The sequence below is a fragment of the Carya illinoinensis genome, chromosome 1, assembly GCF_018687715.1.
Source record: "Carya illinoinensis cultivar Pawnee chromosome 1, C.illinoinensisPawnee_v1, whole genome shotgun sequence".
Classification (NCBI taxonomy): Eukaryota; Viridiplantae; Streptophyta; class Magnoliopsida; order Fagales; family Juglandaceae; genus Carya; species Carya illinoinensis.
Window position 1 is genome coordinate 36,656,903 of NC_056752.1, and position 18,078 is coordinate 36,674,980.

The 18,078-nt window shown below is 36.3% G+C and overlaps 1 protein-coding gene across 3 annotated transcripts; it reads right to left on the reverse strand.

Annotated features, from left to right (window-relative positions):
- Positions 1 to 2,940: 2,940 nt before the first annotated feature.
- Positions 2,941 to 16,783, reverse strand: LOC122316552 (purple acid phosphatase 23). 3 transcript variants are annotated; one of them, XM_043133168.1, is made up of 10 exons: positions 16,292 to 16,783; positions 15,895 to 16,086; positions 14,298 to 14,634; positions 6,367 to 6,584; positions 6,067 to 6,257; positions 5,002 to 5,283; positions 3,794 to 3,916; positions 3,416 to 3,493; positions 3,282 to 3,351; positions 2,941 to 3,165 (listed from the first exon to the last, which is right to left on the reverse strand). In XM_043133168.1, the coding sequence occupies exons 1-10, from the start codon at positions 16,551 to 16,553 to the stop codon at positions 3,038 to 3,040; spliced, it is 1,881 nt and encodes a 626-aa protein (XP_042989102.1). In that variant the 5' UTR covers positions 16,554 to 16,783; the 3' UTR covers positions 2,941 to 3,037. The 3 variants fall into 3 exon arrangements, with proteins under 3 accessions (XP_042989102.1, XP_042989119.1, XP_042989112.1); XM_043133185.1 differs by having other exon boundaries at positions 3,282 to 3,326; positions 16,292 to 16,782; XM_043133178.1 differs by lacking the exon at positions 3,416 to 3,493.
- Between the last annotated feature and the right edge of the window lie 1,295 nt (positions 16,784 to 18,078).

Genomic DNA, 18,078 nt, shown 5'->3' on the forward strand with positions numbered 1-18,078 from the left:
AATGGACAAAAATTCAATATTATCTTAAGTATTCCGTACGGTCAAGAAAATAAAGAAAGGAAAAACTAGGCGGAAAATATTTTAAAATTAGCAATTATAGGAGTTAAGGAAAACGACGGCGTACGACGTTGTTAAATCTATTATTTAATAAAATAAATGATACTTATTCTAAAGAGACATCCACACAAATAACAACAAATTAACAAAACAAGATGTCATATCCTCATCACTCCCAAACATCCATCTTAAAATTTCAAAACCCAAAATGGATCCATTCAGGTTGTTCTTGGGCAATCAATAAAAAATGTCAGAGCTAAGGATAAGTGAGTCTTTTCCATTCTTATAAATAACTATTTTTTGTTTCTTTGAGATTAAAAAAAAAAAGGGTTCTTGTTTCTTACTTCTTGTTTTAGAGAGGAAGATTCTGTGTCAGAGATTTAATGGAAAATATACAAAAGAGACAAAGGCAAAGGCATCTATGATCTTATTGAAATTGATTTGAGTGTTTGTCTTAATTCAATAATAGAGGGAAGGATTTTTGGAGGTGTACATAAGAGTCAAGAGCAACGAGTAATGTTAACTATTAAGCTTATGTTTGGAGTTGCGTTAGGAATATTAAAAAGTATTTAAATAATTTTAAAAATGTTTTAATAAAAAAATTAAGTTATTTGGATGTTACATATAAAAATATTTTGAATTTCAAATAAACTAAAACGTACATTTGCAAAAAATTACTTTTGATGATTTTCCTGAAATGTGCTTTTTTGAATAATGTGAAACATAATTCGGATTTTAAAAATGTTTTCAATAGACGAAAATATCTATACAATTTTAAGATAATTAAAACTTTTAAAGATATAGTAATAATTTTTAAAAATTCAAATAATTTTCATTTCTACTTCATAAATCACTTTTTAAATTTATTTTCAAACAAACACATCATATTCGAAGGTATATTTAACAACATCAATAATAGATTATCTTAAGTCCTTATAGCTAAAAGTTATTCATCAAAATAGCTTACAAGCTATATTTTCTACTGCAGTTCTAAAAACATGACTAAATATCATTTTAAAATGTGCAAGCTTTTTGGAAAAAAAAAAATAATAATAATGGAATCCGTTAATTGTTTCGAGTAGTTCGCTGTTCTTTCAAAAAGCTTGTAAGTTCTTGTACTGAACTTATATTTCCTAAGCTTACACAATTAATTTCTGTTTTGAAAATTAGGAAGAAAAGAATATATCTAACAGTTAGAAGGTGCCAAACTTTCATTAAGTGGTGGGAAACTCTATTTTGCGCCACCTCCTAAGGATGGACTGTTGTTTAGATGTTGAACTGAATAGTAGTAAATTGAGTAAGTAGAGTGAGTTATGTGAAACTCATCTAAAATGAGTTTAAATGTATTTGAATGTTAAGATGAATTTAGTATTATCTATGAAAAATTAAAAAAGGTTATGATTCTCATGTAGAAAGATGTATTGAGTTGAAAAATATTATAGATCTCACATGTAAGAAGGTTTTGAGTTGGAATGAATTTAGTAATTTGAAAGTTGATTGTTTGGATATTAGACTCAACTTAAAATTAGACTGAACTGAATTGATCTTAGCTGAATCTTACAATCAAACGATCTCAATGGAGAGTTCAAGGTAAAACATATTGTTAGTTTAAGATAGTAATTGAAATATTTTCATAATTTAGTGCAAATTGAAAAATGGGTAATAATCTGAAGATGAAAAGTAGCATCATCAACTAAGGCATTATTTCATATCCTCCATATAATTTTTTTGATACATTGGGAGAGGGGGATAGAATCCATGATCTCGATTTTAGAGATGTGGATCTTGTGCCATTAGGCCACAGGCTGTTGGCATATCCTCTACATACTGAATTATCTTATTTGGAGGTTAAAACTAGCTTATAATTATGAACGAAGATATAAGGGGAAGTAGTGTTATAAGGGAAAGTAGAGTTGAAATTCAAATAAGATGAACTTAGTGCATATTAAGAGTTGCGGTAGAAAATATTACTTTTAACTTAAGGTTTATAATTTAGAACTTAACATTAAAAGCTTTACCATTAAAAAACTATTTATTGTTTAGGATCTGTAAACCTAAAACACTTTTAAAAATATTAGATTTGTTTAGAAATAAATTAAAAAAAAATCATTTTTGTTGTAGAAATGACATAAAAGCGCATATCCTAGATAGAAATCAAATATTATAATAAAATAATAATAAAAATAGTCTAATAGGTTTTTCAATAACTATAATGAAAAAGAAAATCTCTTCAATGATCCATAAGTGAAGAGAAGATGATACGATAAGAATGAAAAATTTTGATAGGCAAAGTTATCATTATGTTAAAATAATGAGAATCAGTTTGTTAATTACATAATATGGTAAAATAGGGACTACTTTTTTTGAAGTGCTTTTGTTGAAACATGTATTTCTACTTTTTCTTAGTTTAGAAATATTTTGATTTAAAACTATCAAATGAGTAAATGAGTAAATTTTGTTACTTAAGCACTTTAAACCGTTTTATTGCACTTTTTAGACCTCTACCGCAATCCCAAACAAACCCTCAAAAAGTCTTACAAAGCTTTCCAAACTTAGAGGTGACAAACAAAACTAGATTGTAGATTCCAATGCTTCAAAATTTCCACCAAGTTCATACTTTTTGGTATAAGAATCGTTGATCTCAAATGAAGGGGTTCTCACTAATATCTACATATATAATGCATCAAGTCTCGTCATTAATGAGATAATGTGGAGAAAATTTTATCAAGTCCAAAAATTTTCAATAATGGGAACTTGACTTCAAATCAGCCGAAAGAAAAAAGAGAAAGTTACTCTAAAGTTTGACTTCGAATCAGCACCAAATCAATTGAAATCTTAACTGCCAACACGCACAAAAGTTTAATACTTGTACATCTCCAACAGTGGATAAACGCTTTCATACTTAAATTGGAAAAATAAGCATTCCCAAACGCAGTGAAAATCGAATGAAAAATCCAAACAATTTTGAGATAGCTTTGCATCAATTAACCAAACAATTACTAAATAGTTTAAGCAGGAAATTAATAGCTCCAGTAGAAAGTATATAGGAGGGGGGCAGCAGCAGAGCCGATGATTGAACCAAGAGAACGCCTAATGCCCCCATTAAGCCTTTTTTTTAAAGCAAAACAAAGAGGAACAGACAAAAAAAAGAAAAAACTATTGTTAAATTGAATTTCAAAATAAAAACAAGAAGGAGAGGAAGGAACAGAGCTGAGATCACATACAGAGAGATAGAGAATGCCTGAGAGTGGCAAACAGAGATAGAGCCCCTAATAGTGGTGAGAAGAGAAAGATCTGAGAGAAAAAAATTTAGTATGAGAACATTTTTTTCACCCCAAGAGAGAGAGAGAGAGCTTACAAATTGAGAGTGGTGGTGGCCACAAGCAGTAGAAACTGATAGAGGAGGGAGGGGAGCCGGAGAAAGCAGAAGAGAGGGCTGCAAGTGTGAGACAGAGAATAAGACCACCACCTACATTTTCTGACCAGACTTTTTAGCAACACCATTAACCAGTAAAAGTTACCACACGAGCTTATGGCAAGAAAAGAACAGCATTTGCTGCAGTTTTTTATTTTCATTTTTATTTTTTTGGTGACTAACTAATTTAGTGATAAATCATAAATACAACTTTTACGTTGCAGGTTACAATATTGGTTTGTGAACAGGTATAAACATTTGTCTTGATAAAAATAGGAGGAGAAGCTTCAGTATGCAAAACGTTGGTGCCTAAGAAATCACTTTTATAAGTGTAGAGCACAATTCAGGTTGCCGCACAATGTATATTTGATCGCCATGACTATTTTCCTTATATAGGTCTTGATTCCTATGCCAAGTCCATAAGGCGTAAGTAGAATTCACAACCTGCATTAAGAAACGGTAGGATATTTAATGAACTGAGAGAAAAGGATTCCCACTATATGAATGAAGCAAAAATCATGAAACATTACAGTATTAAAAAAATAGACTAAAAGGCCTAACAATGGCCATGCAAGATCTCCAAATAGACAAGATAAGTGTGAACTTTCTGTTGAGCCACAGCATAGTCGTTCATGCTTTTATATTTAAATTATGCGAACCTTTATTATTAAATTTGTGTACCAACACGAAATCTTGTCACCACAAAAAGCATAATTTCTTGCAGTGATCAGGATACAAGCAATCAAATTACTCAAACCTTCTACACATGACAGAGAACCATAGGAACTACCAAGCCTGCTCATTGAAGGTAGCCAGCCGAGGTACACCACTCTTTTATATGTGCGTCCAAATTGACAATATATTCTTTTGTGTACTCTTTTTTAGTCATACACCGGTATTGATATGTAAATAATCTTACAAATCAGATCCCAAACTTGGGGTCAGTTGTGCCTTATGCCCACGTCCTATTCTTTCTCTAGGTCTTAGGAGCTGCCCAACTAAATATGACAATAATCCCTACGGCAGGGAATGGGCTTGTACGTCTCTTATGAAGCGAATTGAATGATGAAATGGTTGTTTTTCACATCAATCATCTTTATCAATGACCAAACCAAGATATCAAAAACAGTCACCTTAAGTATCTCGGTATTATCTAATCATTATCCCCACCTTTTACACCTATCTTTACCAAACCTTGTGCATGGATAAAACAGTGAACTTCTAGTATCCGGATATCCAGTCTAGTCCTACTAAACCTAAATCTCTTGTACTTCAAAGTAAATCTCTATAGTTTCCAGTTAAAATTAATCCCTTCTCTAATTTCATCAACACCAGTATTGAAGGATTACGGAACATAAATAATTTCTGGGGGCAAGTGGCAACTCAATATTTAAATTTTTGTAGATATTCCATATATAATCACAAGAGGGATTAAGGTTGGGCTGTAGAGATAAACTTTGGGGATAACTAACCCATAGTCTAGGATAGAAATACCAAAGAAGTGTGTGATTTGAAGGCTAAGACCGTACCTCAAGTATTCCATGCCCAAAGCTGCTTTCTCTGTAAGCACTCCACTCTGGTTGTTTGTTCCAACAAAACTGGCCTTTAGCAGGACCAGATGAAAAATTTAAATGACATGTACCTCCAAACTCTGGTATGTTGTCTGCAGCTGAAGGGCACTTTCCAGGGTCATCTGCAAAATCGACATCAACTTCCTCAATATTTCCACCATCTCCAACTGTTAAGTAGACAGGTCCACATGCATCTAATTTATAGTTATAAACTCTATTCATCCGCTCATAAGCATGCACCTGCAAAGGAGACAATTTATCAAGCTGTATTCAAGGAAGAAACCTTAGTTTAAAATTGAATTTGTGAAAGAATATTTCTACATTTATTGGATTTTGTCTATGGTTTGAAAGGTAAGGCGGGGGACCTTAGCGAGTGACTTTATTAAAATTTTCTTTGAATCATCTTCGTGGTTTCACAAACTAAATAAAATAAATTACTATAAATGCAGTTATAATCAATCAGGCCCAATAGACAAACGAAGTAAACCCATTATCTGGTCCTTTGACTCCTGGAGAGAGAGAGAGAGAGAGAGAGAGAGACATATCCACCAATGAGTAGTTGAAAAATCTGCCACAGCAGGTGCAGTCATGACTCTTCAAAGCATTTTATTTATTTCCGTGTAAAATATTGTAATCTTCACAATACCGAGATGTGGGCTAAGGTCACCATATAAGGGGACATTATCTATGAAAGAACAAATTTTAATTTCAGTGGAAGTTCAGTAGCCATCCATTATAAGTGTCTTAAGAGAATAATTGGTTAGAAAAGGTGCTTATTTAATTAGTTAAAAGATCAGTATAAATAAATTGAAAGCACCAATGAGGAATTTAACTTTGGGATTGAGCAAGAGATACAAAATCTTCAATGCTAAAACAAAACCCAACTAAACTAAGCTAAACTTTAAAGGTCACAGAATATAACAAACTTTCAGCTCCACAGTCAATATCTTGGATAATTAAGCACGTCCTTGATTACAAATCATATGTTTTACTCAATGATAGATAGAATATATTTCAACTTACGTGACCAGAAAAAACAATATCGACGCCATACTGATACAGAATTGCTTCCATTTCCTGTCTCATGCATTCAAATTCCTGATAATGTGAAGAATAGCTGTTATACCAAGGTGGATGCCATGCAGCTACCAGCCAGGGGGTTACTGTGCGGTCTATGCATTGTAGATCTTTCTTTAGCCAAGCATATTGAGCACCTAGAAAAAAGTGAAATACTCTTGGCATTGCAACATTATTTGATTTAAAAAAAAAAAGAATTGGAGGAGTTTGGGTTGAATATCAATCTAGGGTTGATGTATTAGTTACCAGTACTATTGTAGTCAACGTATGCTCCCAACATGATAAAATGTACTCCTCCAGCGTCAAAAGAGTAGTAGAAATTACTCTTAGAGCCACTCTCCACTGAGGGAACTGCAAATCGCGTTATATATGATTTGAATGTGACCCCAGCAGCTTGAGGCTCAATCTCATGGTTGCCTTCAATGACCATCATAGGAACTCTTGAGGTTAACTTCTCCATGAATCTGAACTTTCAAAAAGTGTTCAAAATTATCCTCACTCTATTTCAACTGATTCAAGTTTCTAAGTGTTTGCAGAGGAAAAAGAATGTAACATGTGTTCACCACAAGATTAATTTGTGGACAAAATATTCTTCCTTTTTCTGTAACTACATATGATTTTCTTCTCTTTTGTTGAAAGTAACTTGAGTCTTAAGGACATGCATAGCTATGGAAGTTTACAAAAATGATAGAATAATATATCATGAAAAGCGGGACAACTTTAGAAGAATGCTAGATTTCACACGAAAACAACTGCCACAAATCAGCCTATAATATTTTACATAGACTTTGATGAACCATATGGCATGGATACCAGCACTGTCCTTGGAGCTGGTTGTATGATTTCTATGACAAAAGCTTGGCCTACAAAGAAATCCTACAGAATGAAGTTTACAAATTGATGTGACTTTCTATAGTACGTTGGATTGTAAAGTTTTTTTTATTGCAAAGCTATCTGACGTATCACATTAAGACAAGTTAGTTTGCAAAATTTATTTTGTTTTCATATATAAAACATCCAAGAATATAACATTCAAACAAATAAACTGGATGTTTGGTGGCACCCAAGTGGGTGGATTAGCACATTGCTACCCAACAGCTAAACTTCAGGTCTAGGACATTACATCACACCTTACTGATTGTACTCTGGAGCAAAAAACGTTAATTGAGCAGACAAATATGCAGAAAAGTTTGGTGTCATAAGAATGGAATAAAATGTACCTGTAGGTGAGAGAGGGAGATTTAGTCAAAGGAAACATGTTGAATGAGAAATCTCACATTTTATTACGGCTTCAGCATTTAGAAAAATTAAAATTTATCACTGAACAGGGAATATAAGGAAGACATTATTACTTTCCAGAACCTCTATAAGAAATAATTTTTCTGAGCCATTAAGATAATTCATTTAAGTTTTGATTTCTTTCAATTCAAAATGAAAGAAAAATGCCTTATATTCATGTGCTGCAAGTAAGCCTTTCATAAAATGCATAAAAGTAAGGGGAGAAGAAAAAGAACCTCAAGGCATTAAGAGGACTTATTTTCCAATGTGTTCAAAATGACTAAGAAAACTCAAACAAGTTAAGCAGGTGAAACACCGGGATTATTTATCAATTGGCCACAAATCACCCATTAAAATATAATTTATTTTGTAATAAAGGATTTATTTTTCGTGTCTACTTCCTGTAGTGACAAACAATAAACCATTGATAGGAAAAAGGAGGGTTCTGGCCATTATGCCTGAAGCTAAATTACTATCAAAGATCTACCCAATATTCACCACCTAACAATTATATGAAAAATGACCACTTTCAACTCTGGAAAAAGCCGCAAGAAGACTAGTTCAGTCTATTAGCTTTCTTACGCCAGACAGAATGACGATTATCCTGCAGGCTAGTTCCAGCAGATGATTCATAGGGAAGAACAGGAGGAAATTGCCCAAAAACACAGAGAGAAAAATCTCTAGAGTTTAATTGAATATTATCAAATCAAGCAATATCAAAAATCAGTCCACAAGCCGGACTGTTATAGCCAAAAATCGTGTTTATCCGAATTTTTTCAAAAATAAAAAAATCTCGAAAATCACTCCAAATTGAAATTCAAAATAAAATAAGCAATCTGCAAAAAATCGGGCCAAAATCGGGTTTAAACTGACTTCCTAACTGACAAACGAAATATTATCATAAATAGTAAAAAATAACTAAAACTAGTGATTAGGAGGGAAAAACAGTAGAATTTGAGGTAAAAAAAAGGGCACATGGAGCTATGCTCGATGTGGACAGCATGCGCGCCAAAAAGAGCTTTTCAAATTGGGGTCTTATGCGCAATTCCGACGGCCGTAGCCAAAGTTATGGCCAAAAGACTGAAACGTATTCAAAACGGCCCCAATGAGGAACATATTACAATCAATTCCCGCATTTGTGCTTATCTACCAACTCATGGTATCTCAACGCCATCAAGGTGCAATCTGACAGCTCAATATCATCTGTCTCGGATCCCCCTACATCAGTTGTCCCAGGTTGGAAAGAACTCGTCCTCGGGTTCAGAGTAGTGTCCTCAGAATCCACAAAATAAGGACTTAGGTGCTTCACATTAAAGATATCATAAGTTTTCAAGTGACTGGGAAGGCACAACCTGTAAGCATTATCATTGATCTTCTGCACTAGCTCACAAGGTCCAATCTTCTGATCCTTAAGCTTATTATACTCGCCAACAGGAAAACGATCATGAGTTAATACAACCCAAACAAAATCACCAACATCGAAAAGTATATAACGATGATGATTGTCAACCCAAGTCTTGTACTTGGTATTGCTCTCATGAATGGTCTGTTTCACCTGCTCATGGATACCCCGAAGATGCTCTGCCATCTTATCTTCTTTAGGACTGAAACGTCCTATACATGGAATAGGGGCTAAGTCCAGCACCCCAGATGGGTTCTGACCATTGACAATCTCAAATGGGCTTAAGCTTGTGGTTCTGTTTTTCAATCTGTTGTAGGCAAATTCTGCTTGAGGCAATGCCAAATCCCACTGCTTCGGCTTAGTTCTTGCCAAACACCTTAAAAGGTTGCCCAAACTCCGGTTCACCACTTCGGTTTGACCATCCGTCTGGAGGTGGTAGGCGCTACTAAAATTCAACTGTGTTCCTAGTTTCCCCCACAGGCTCTTCCAGAAATGCCTGATGAACTTGGTATCACGATCTGAAGTGATAGATCGAAGAACACCATGTAAACGCACAATCTTCCTGAAATAAAGATGGGCAATCTGGATAGCATCCATAGTCTTCCTACAAGCTACAAAATGGGCCATCTTGGAAAACCTGTCAACCACAACAAAGATAGAATCGGAGGCCCTTTGGGTGCGGGGTAAGCCTAATACAAAATCCATACTGATATCGAACCAAGGAGTTTCAAGAACAGATAAGGGAGTGTATAAGCCCGCATTGGTGAAAACTTCTTTAGACCGCTGGCACACATAACAACGGTCCACATAATGGGTCATATCACTAGTCAACTTGGGTCAATAAAAGTCAGAAGAGATAATGGCCAATGTCTTATCTCGGCCAAAGTGTCCCTCATTATGAAGCTCACTTATAATTTGCTACCTCAATGAACAATCTGGAATGCACAACTGCAATCCACGAAACAAATACCCATTATGCAAAACAAAATCATGACGGTGACCATCAGTTACCTTCTGAAATATCATTCCAAAGGAAGGATCAGCTGCATACATATCTGTGAAAGTCTCAAAGCCTGCAACTTTGGTACTCATGGTGGTGAGGAGTAAGGTACGACGGCTCAGGGCATTTGCGACACGATTCAGACTCCCTGCTTGGTGCCTCAGTGTAAAGGTGAACTCTTGCAAGTATGCCACCCACTTGGCATGCCGTCTACTTAGCTTGTGTTGGCAATTGATGTACTTCAGGGCCTCATGATCAGTAAACAGAATGAACTCCCTTTGTACTAGGTGGTGACGCCAATGCTTCAGGGACTGAATTATGGCATAGAACTCCAGGTCATAAGTGGAATAATTTTTCTTGGATCCCGATAGCTTCTCGTTGAAAAAAAGCAACCGGACGCCCTGACTGACTCAGAACACCACCAATGCCAACGCCAAATGCATCACAATTTACCTCAAACACATTGTCAAAATCAGGGAGTGCCAAAATTGGTGCCTCGGTCATCTTCTACTTGACCAGTTGAAAACTGGCCTCTACCTCCTCAGACTATTGGAAATCACACCCCTTGAGGCACTCGGTGATAAGGGCAATCAGAGTGCTGAAATTTCTAATGAACCGGTGGTAGAAAGATGTCAATCCATGGAAACTTCAGATGTCGTGTAAGGTCCTTGGCCTGAGCCACTCCAAGACTGCATTTATCTTTGACTGATTTGCACGAACATCATCAGTAGACACAACAAAACCAAGAAAAGTCACAGAAGTAGTGAAAAAATAACATTTCTTCTGATTGACAAACAGGCACTCCGTTTTCAGCATCTCAAAAACAGCACGGAGGTGATCGAAGTGTGAAGCCCACGTCGGACTATAAATGAGGATATCATCGAAGTAAACTACAACGAATTTTCCCATAAAAGGTCGTAAGACCTGATGCATAAATCTCATGAACGTGCTGGGCGCATTGGATAGCCCAAAAGGCATGACCATCCACTCATACAACCCATGTTGCGTCCTAAACGCCATCTTCCACTCATCTCCAGGCCTTATTCTGATCTGGTGGTATCCGCTTTTAAGGTCAATTTTTGAGAAGACCTTAGAACCGGATAGCTGATCCAACATATCATCCAGGCGGAGAATTGGAAACCGGTACTTCACTGTAATTCTATTGATCGCTCGGCTGTCAACACACATACACCAAAAACCATCTTTCTTTGGTACTAGCAGGGCAGGGACGGTACATGGGCTCATACTCTCTCGGATATAGCCCCTCTCCAACAACTCTACCACCTGTCGTTGCAACTCTTCAGCCTCCTTGGGACTGAGGCAATATGCTAGTTGATTCGGCAAACTTGACCCAGGAACAAGGTCAATTTGACTATGATTATCCCTTATATGCGATAGCCCAGGAGGAAGATCCTTTGGCATCAAGTCAAAGAACTCTGCTAGCAGCCGCTGCATCTCTGCTGGTAAATCTGTATCCATGTCTACTGCACTATTCTCGCAAGGTAGTAAAGCATAGATCACGTCTCCATGCTCAATCTCATCTAATAACCCAGACATGGAAAGCAGGTTAGTATTATTGGCTACCAGGGTAGGAGTGAGTCCTTCTCGCCAAAGCGCCAACACAATCTTTTTTCCCTTGATGTAAAGGGAATACGTATTCTTCCGTCCATTATGAATGATACTGTGATCATACTGCCAAGATTGACCCAACAATACATGACACACATCTATAGACACAACATCACACCAGGCATTATCAAAATATTTTCTACCAATTGAAAAAGACACGAGGCATCGCTTATCAACAATTACCTCACTGCCTTTATTTAGCCATGACAACTTGTATGGCTTAGGATGATGATCCGTCTTCAACTGTAATTTATGGACAACCTCCTCGAACACTACATTCTCACAACTGCCGCTGCCAGCGGTCATTTTGCAGACTTTATTTGCAACTGTGCAGGTCATGTGAAGAATATTGGTTCTCAACCAATCGTCCCCTAAATCGCCCTTGGGAGTCAGTAGACTCTTGCAAACGACCAAAGTCTCATGACCATCTCCATACAGCACATCATCAGTCTCATCATCGTCATACACGGGCTCACCAATCTCTTCAGTCTCGTCTACCACGTTTTCCTCAATCAACAAATTTTTGCCCTCTTGATTAGCAGGCTTCCTACAATCAGTCGCTCTATGCCCCTGTTCACCACAACGAAAATATCTGATAGTAAGGGTTAGAATTACCCTGCGGTGGCTGTTGGACTGCTGGACAAGACGTGAATCCTGAGGGTGAACTGGCGGACTGTTTTGATCACTCCTGATCACTGGTCTCCTATTTTGCTGTTTTTCAATAGCAAGTGCACTCTGGTAGGCCTCCGAAACATTCCACAATGAGTGAAGGCTGAGGACATCTTGCAAGGGCTGGCGCAAACCCCCCAAATACTGTGCCACCATCTGCTCCTCCGTCTCAAAGAAATCGTTCTGGGTGACCAATTAGTAAAACTCCTATGTGTAATCATCGACTAATCTCGCACCCTACCTCAACACATGAAGTCACTGAAACAAGGTTTGCATGTACCCAAAGGGAAGGAAGTGACCCTTCATCTTCTCCCAATCAGTGATCTTAGCCTTGCCTTGCCTGTCTTGTGAAAGTTGCAACTGCTCCCACCACGCAGATGCTCTGCCCTCGAGTTTGATGGCGATCAGTTTCACTTTCACATGATCGGGAACTTCCTTATAATAAAAAATATGCTCTACTTCATTAATCCAATCAACGAATCCCTCGGCATGTAATGTACCAGAAAACTCGGGCAGATCGATCCAAAAACCGAGGTTTCCATGACGCTCCTCCTGACTACGGTGCTTCCGGAATATACCACGATTGTGATATGGGTTTTTGAAAGTGGAATTAGAATCGTGATCAGAGGCCTCATGATCCTCAAAATCTTGCGCCGCAAGGCGCTTGGTTAATTCGGCGACTTGCCTCTGCAAATCCTCAATCATCGCATCCTGAACGCTGCGATCACGGCGTTGGGCTTCCTCATTCGGAACCTGCCCATGACGACCACGACCACCAGCCATTGAAACTGATGAAATTTTCCAGAAAGATGTTGAAGCTCTTATGCCAACTGATGCCGGACAGAATAGCGATTATCCTGCAGGCTAGTTCCAGCAGATGATTCATAGGGAAGAACAGGAGAAAATCGCCCAAAAACACAGAGAGAAAAATCTCTAGGGTTTAACTGAATATTATCAAATCAAGCAATATCAAAATTTAGTCCACAAGCCGGACTGTTATAGCCAAAAATCGTGTTTATCCGAATTTTTTCAAAAATAGAAAAATCCCGAAAATCACTCCAAATTGAAATTCAAAATAAAATAAGCAATCTGCAAAAAATGGGACCCAAATCGGATTTAAAATGACTTCCTAACTGACAAACGAAATATTATCATAAATAGTAAAAAAAAACTAAAACTAGTGATTCGGATAGGAAAACAGCAGAATTTGAGGTCGAAAAAAGGGCACATGGAGCTATGCTCAATGTGGACAGCGTGTGCGCCGAAAAGAGCTTTCCGAATTGGGGTCTTATGCGCGATTCCGACGCCCGTAGCCAAAGTTATGGCAAAAAGACTGAAATGCACTCAAAACGGTCTCAATTAGGAACATATCACAATCAATTTCCGCCTTTGCGCTGATCTGCCAACTCATGGTATCTCAGCGCCATCAAGGTGCAATCTAACAGCTTAGCATCATCTGTCTCGGATCTCCCTGCATCACTTTCATTCCATATAGACTCTGTTTACCACTTTTTACTAAGTGAACTCATTGCCTAAGATTGAAACGACTGTCTTTATGGGCATTTCTAACAAAAAGGGAAAGCTGTTAAATTATGCACTAAAACATGAACTCAATCTTTTTTTGATAGGTAAAACATGAACTCAATCTTTATCAAGAAATGCATTGAATTAATGCATTTAACGATTTTTTTATTTGTCATCCAAGCTCAGTTATTGCTTTAGCTAGTAATGCAGGTTCTCATCAACTCCCTCTCTCCCTCCGTCCTACCATCCATCTGGTAAATTATGCACTAAAACATGAACTCAATCTGTATCAAAAACTTCATTGTCTTAATGCATTTAAGGATTTTTTTTCTCTGTCAGTCAACCTCAGTTATTGCTTAGATAGTAGAGTGGGTTCTGATCATATCCTTCCTCCATCGATTCCACACATGATATCTACCAGCAACTTCATTTCTGGGCTTTTCAGGGTTTGATAATTGTTTCTGTGAAAGACTGTCATGTCATTATAATGAGTTCAACAATAAAAAGAAATACGTAACCTATCTAATAGAAGCAAAATAAAACTTAAAGAGGCAGAACTTGGTAACAGCATAATCATATAGGAGTCTACTTATAAAAATAATAATAATAATAATCTTAAGAGTTCACCCACTATCCACTTGCACAGAAATGATTTACAAGTTGCATAAAAGTTACCTTCCCCACCCATCCCAACGGGGTTGATACGTCTCTCTGATAGGTGCATCAGGAAATGCACATGAGAAGCATTTAGCTCCTTTTCCACCAGTTGTACGGTATTGATTTGCATAAGTTAGGTCTCCAACCATTAAAATCATTGAAGGATCGTTCTGAATCAAATGATCAATTGTTGTGGTAGAATTTTTTGTGAGACCCAAATCTCCAATAACTGCTATCCGACTGGGATAACTTTTTGGGCTAGGCACTGGAAAAGTTTCAAAGACATGCTCTTCACTCATAGCTGGAATAGAGCTATCCCCACATTTAAAGTAATATTTTGTTTTTGGTTTAAGACCTGGAAGAAAATAGAACATTTTGAACTTAATAGATTTGATTAAAAAAAAAAAAAAAATGGCAAATCTCAACTTGGTGCAGTCTCCTTATCTCACGTGCATAGTTTGGACAATGAGGTATTCCCAAACATTACTCAAACACAAAACTCTTTACAAATTTGAATCTTCAACTTTTTCATCTAATCATTACCTAATCATTATCCAAACACAAAATCCAATACAACTTTTCCAAACTTCCAAACAAAACACAAAAAATAAGACAACTTTTTCAAATTTCAAACACAATAAACAATACAACTTTTTCAAATTTCAAAACAAAAATTGTATTAATTTTTTTTTTTTAATTTTATAAGACTTTTATTCAACTTTTTCTCTCTCCTTTTCAAAAACTCAATAAAACATCTTAACTCAAACAATTTTCATTATTATTCACAAAAATTTTTACTACTATTTTCAAATATTTTGAGATATTCTAAGTGTTCAAACGAGCCCTTAGTCTCTTATGTGTGTTTAACTGTTTAATGAGATGACCATCTACGCATATTGAATCGACAAAGCATTTTTTGAGAATAGAGATTTTAGAGCATAATACATAACCATCCGGCCACCTGTTATACGGTGATATGGTTTGTAATTGCTTTTATACGCAAAAGTTTCTTAACTTAAGGTGATTGAATTCTCGCAGTCAAAGATCTAGTTACCGGATTAAATAGTGGATTGGTAAATAATGAAGAATATGGAGTTATGAAATTCAGTAGAGCACAGGTTAGCAAACTACTACAAGCTGCAAAAATCATAATTCAGGCCAAAACATTCCTCAGACTTGACCACTGGAACCAACAACTTCAGGTTTCAAAATATGTTATTTTAGAAGCAGGTAAATAATTTAGGCAAGTGGTTTAAATAAATACTGTGTTTAAGCAGTTCTCTAGTCACATAAAAAGCTTGCTTCCCAGAATAAATTATCATTTCGTTTCCCTTAAAATTGAACCATCATCATGTCATGTAAATGCAAAATTATGCTAGATTTGAAGACGTGGTATGCATTGATCGCGAGAAAGGAGAACAAATAAACGGAAGATAGCAAATTCAGCCTGCCAATCATAATATATTTAGTCATCTCCAAATATCTAAGAATGTCTCACTAACATGTTCATCGGACCATAGTTAGTTTAAGGCCAGTTTTATAGCATTGAAATTGAGTTTTTGCAATAAGTATGATATAGAAAATTAAGTTATTGGGACAAAAACGGAACTTATACCTTTAAGCCTCACATGGTGAATGATACCAGAAGTGTAATTCAAGAGGCCTTTAAATGGGTACAATTGACTGTAAACGGTGGAAACCCCTTTCGCTACGCTAGTATACTTGCCACTTTTTTTCCCATACCAGACCTCGCTCGCGACCGACGAAGTATCAAGCTCGGTCAAATTTGAACCAACCTTAGCATCCCCTAAACCAACACAGGCAAACCCAATTTACCAACTCCCAAAAAAAAAAAAAATAATAATAATAATAAAATAAAATAAAATAAAAAAAGAAAAAGAAAAAAAGAAAAGAAAAAAAAGGAAAGAAAAAGAAAAGAAAAAAAGAAAAAAGAGAGAAAAATAGAGAGAGAAGAAGAAAAGAAAAGAGAAGAGTATTGCACAGACAAGTACCAGTTATCCAGGAAACCCACATTGAAGTTGCGGAAGAAATTGCAAGAGCTATCTGTTCTGGGAAGTTCGAGGTGACATTCTTCTTGAGTCTTGGATCATTCATTGGCAAGTCATCGCTGCCTCTACGCAAAGAAGGATCTAAGCGTTGAGTCACTGGCTTAAATGGGCCTTCCAAAGTAGTGGGTATGCGAGCTTCAGTTACAACCAGCATTGTTATGATCAAGAAAGTGGTCAGAGGGATCCATAACTTACAATCCGTCATTGGGGGGCCTCTGTTTTTTTTATTTTTTTTTCTTGTTTGTTGCTGTTACTTCTTGCCTTCTTGGTACATTAAATACCAATGGCTTTAATTTTTTGTATGGCGGACACGGAAAGAGTTTCGATGTTTTTGGTAGTTCGAGATGGAGATGTTGGGTTTGGGGGGGTTGATGAAGTTTGGCTGCTTTGGCATATGTGGGATGGGTAAGTGAGAATATCCTGTTTCCCTTCCCACGAATGCGCGTTTGTACAGAGTTCATGATTTGGGTTGTATGTCAGTCTCAAGCAACGGCAAGTTTGGTCAGATATCATTGTCAGCACGCGTTTGGGCCAAAACCCCACGCCACAGGTACCTCTATATATTGGGCCTCCATTTAATAATATGTCTAAATCTTAGATCCGTAATTTGCCACTTTATATCTTAAATTATGAGTATTTATTGAATTTAGGCAGTCAGTTAATATTTAAATAAAAGAATTTTTAAAATTGAGATTGTAAAATACAACAATTTGTCATTTTCAAGTGCAAATAATATAATATTTTCCCGTTATTAATCTTATTTGCAAGTGTTTTTAAGTGGTCACAGGGTTGCTATAAGCAAGTTTGGGGATGCGACTATGACAGTTTCAAAAGGTTAATATCATATTTAATTCAGAAAAAAAAAAGAGTAAAATTACATTAGTGTGGCCAAATCTGGGTCCATTAGTGGCACGACCCGATCCAGGGAAGTTGGTCTGGGCCTCGTGCACGTTTAGCTGAGTAAAGGAGTCCACCAATTATTCGTATTAATTACTCGCTTGGATTGGTAGAGATGGAATTACTATTAATTAATTAATGTATATTCTCAAGATTTTAACTCCGATATTAACTTAAATGGTTGACAACCTTGCATGAACGAACCCATTATGTTATTCAAAGTGCAGCATTGCCACTCGCACCCTCTCTCTCTCTCTCTCTCTCTACACGCGGGAATATGAAGTGCTGTTGTTATATATATATATATATATATATATATATATGTAGAGGGTGTACAAATGATTGCACATGAAATCATGTGCTCTTGACACACTCGTGGGATAAATCGCTTCCATGCGTGCATGCGCGCTCATATATATATATATATATATAATATAATTAAATGCTTTTTTTGGTAAAGAAGGAAACTATTTTTCTTATTTATAAACCATTACAATGAGTTGAATAATTGGAAAAACAAGAGTGTTATGGATGTGTTTTATGCTGAAATCACTTGCAACCAAAGGGAGGAGGCTTGGGAGTGCGTAGAAACGCCTTCGATGCTTAAGGCTGTGTTTGGGTAGTATTTAATATTTTATTATTACTAACTTTTACATACTTCTCACTAATATTTTTATTATTATTATTCACTATTATTTAATATTTAATAATTACATTTTCACTATTATTAACAGATTATTTAAGATCACCTCACTATCCAAATATAACCTTAGTCAGAAAAAATAATAAGAATCTCTTAAGAAATAGTAGAAGATCTCATTGTCATACATGGG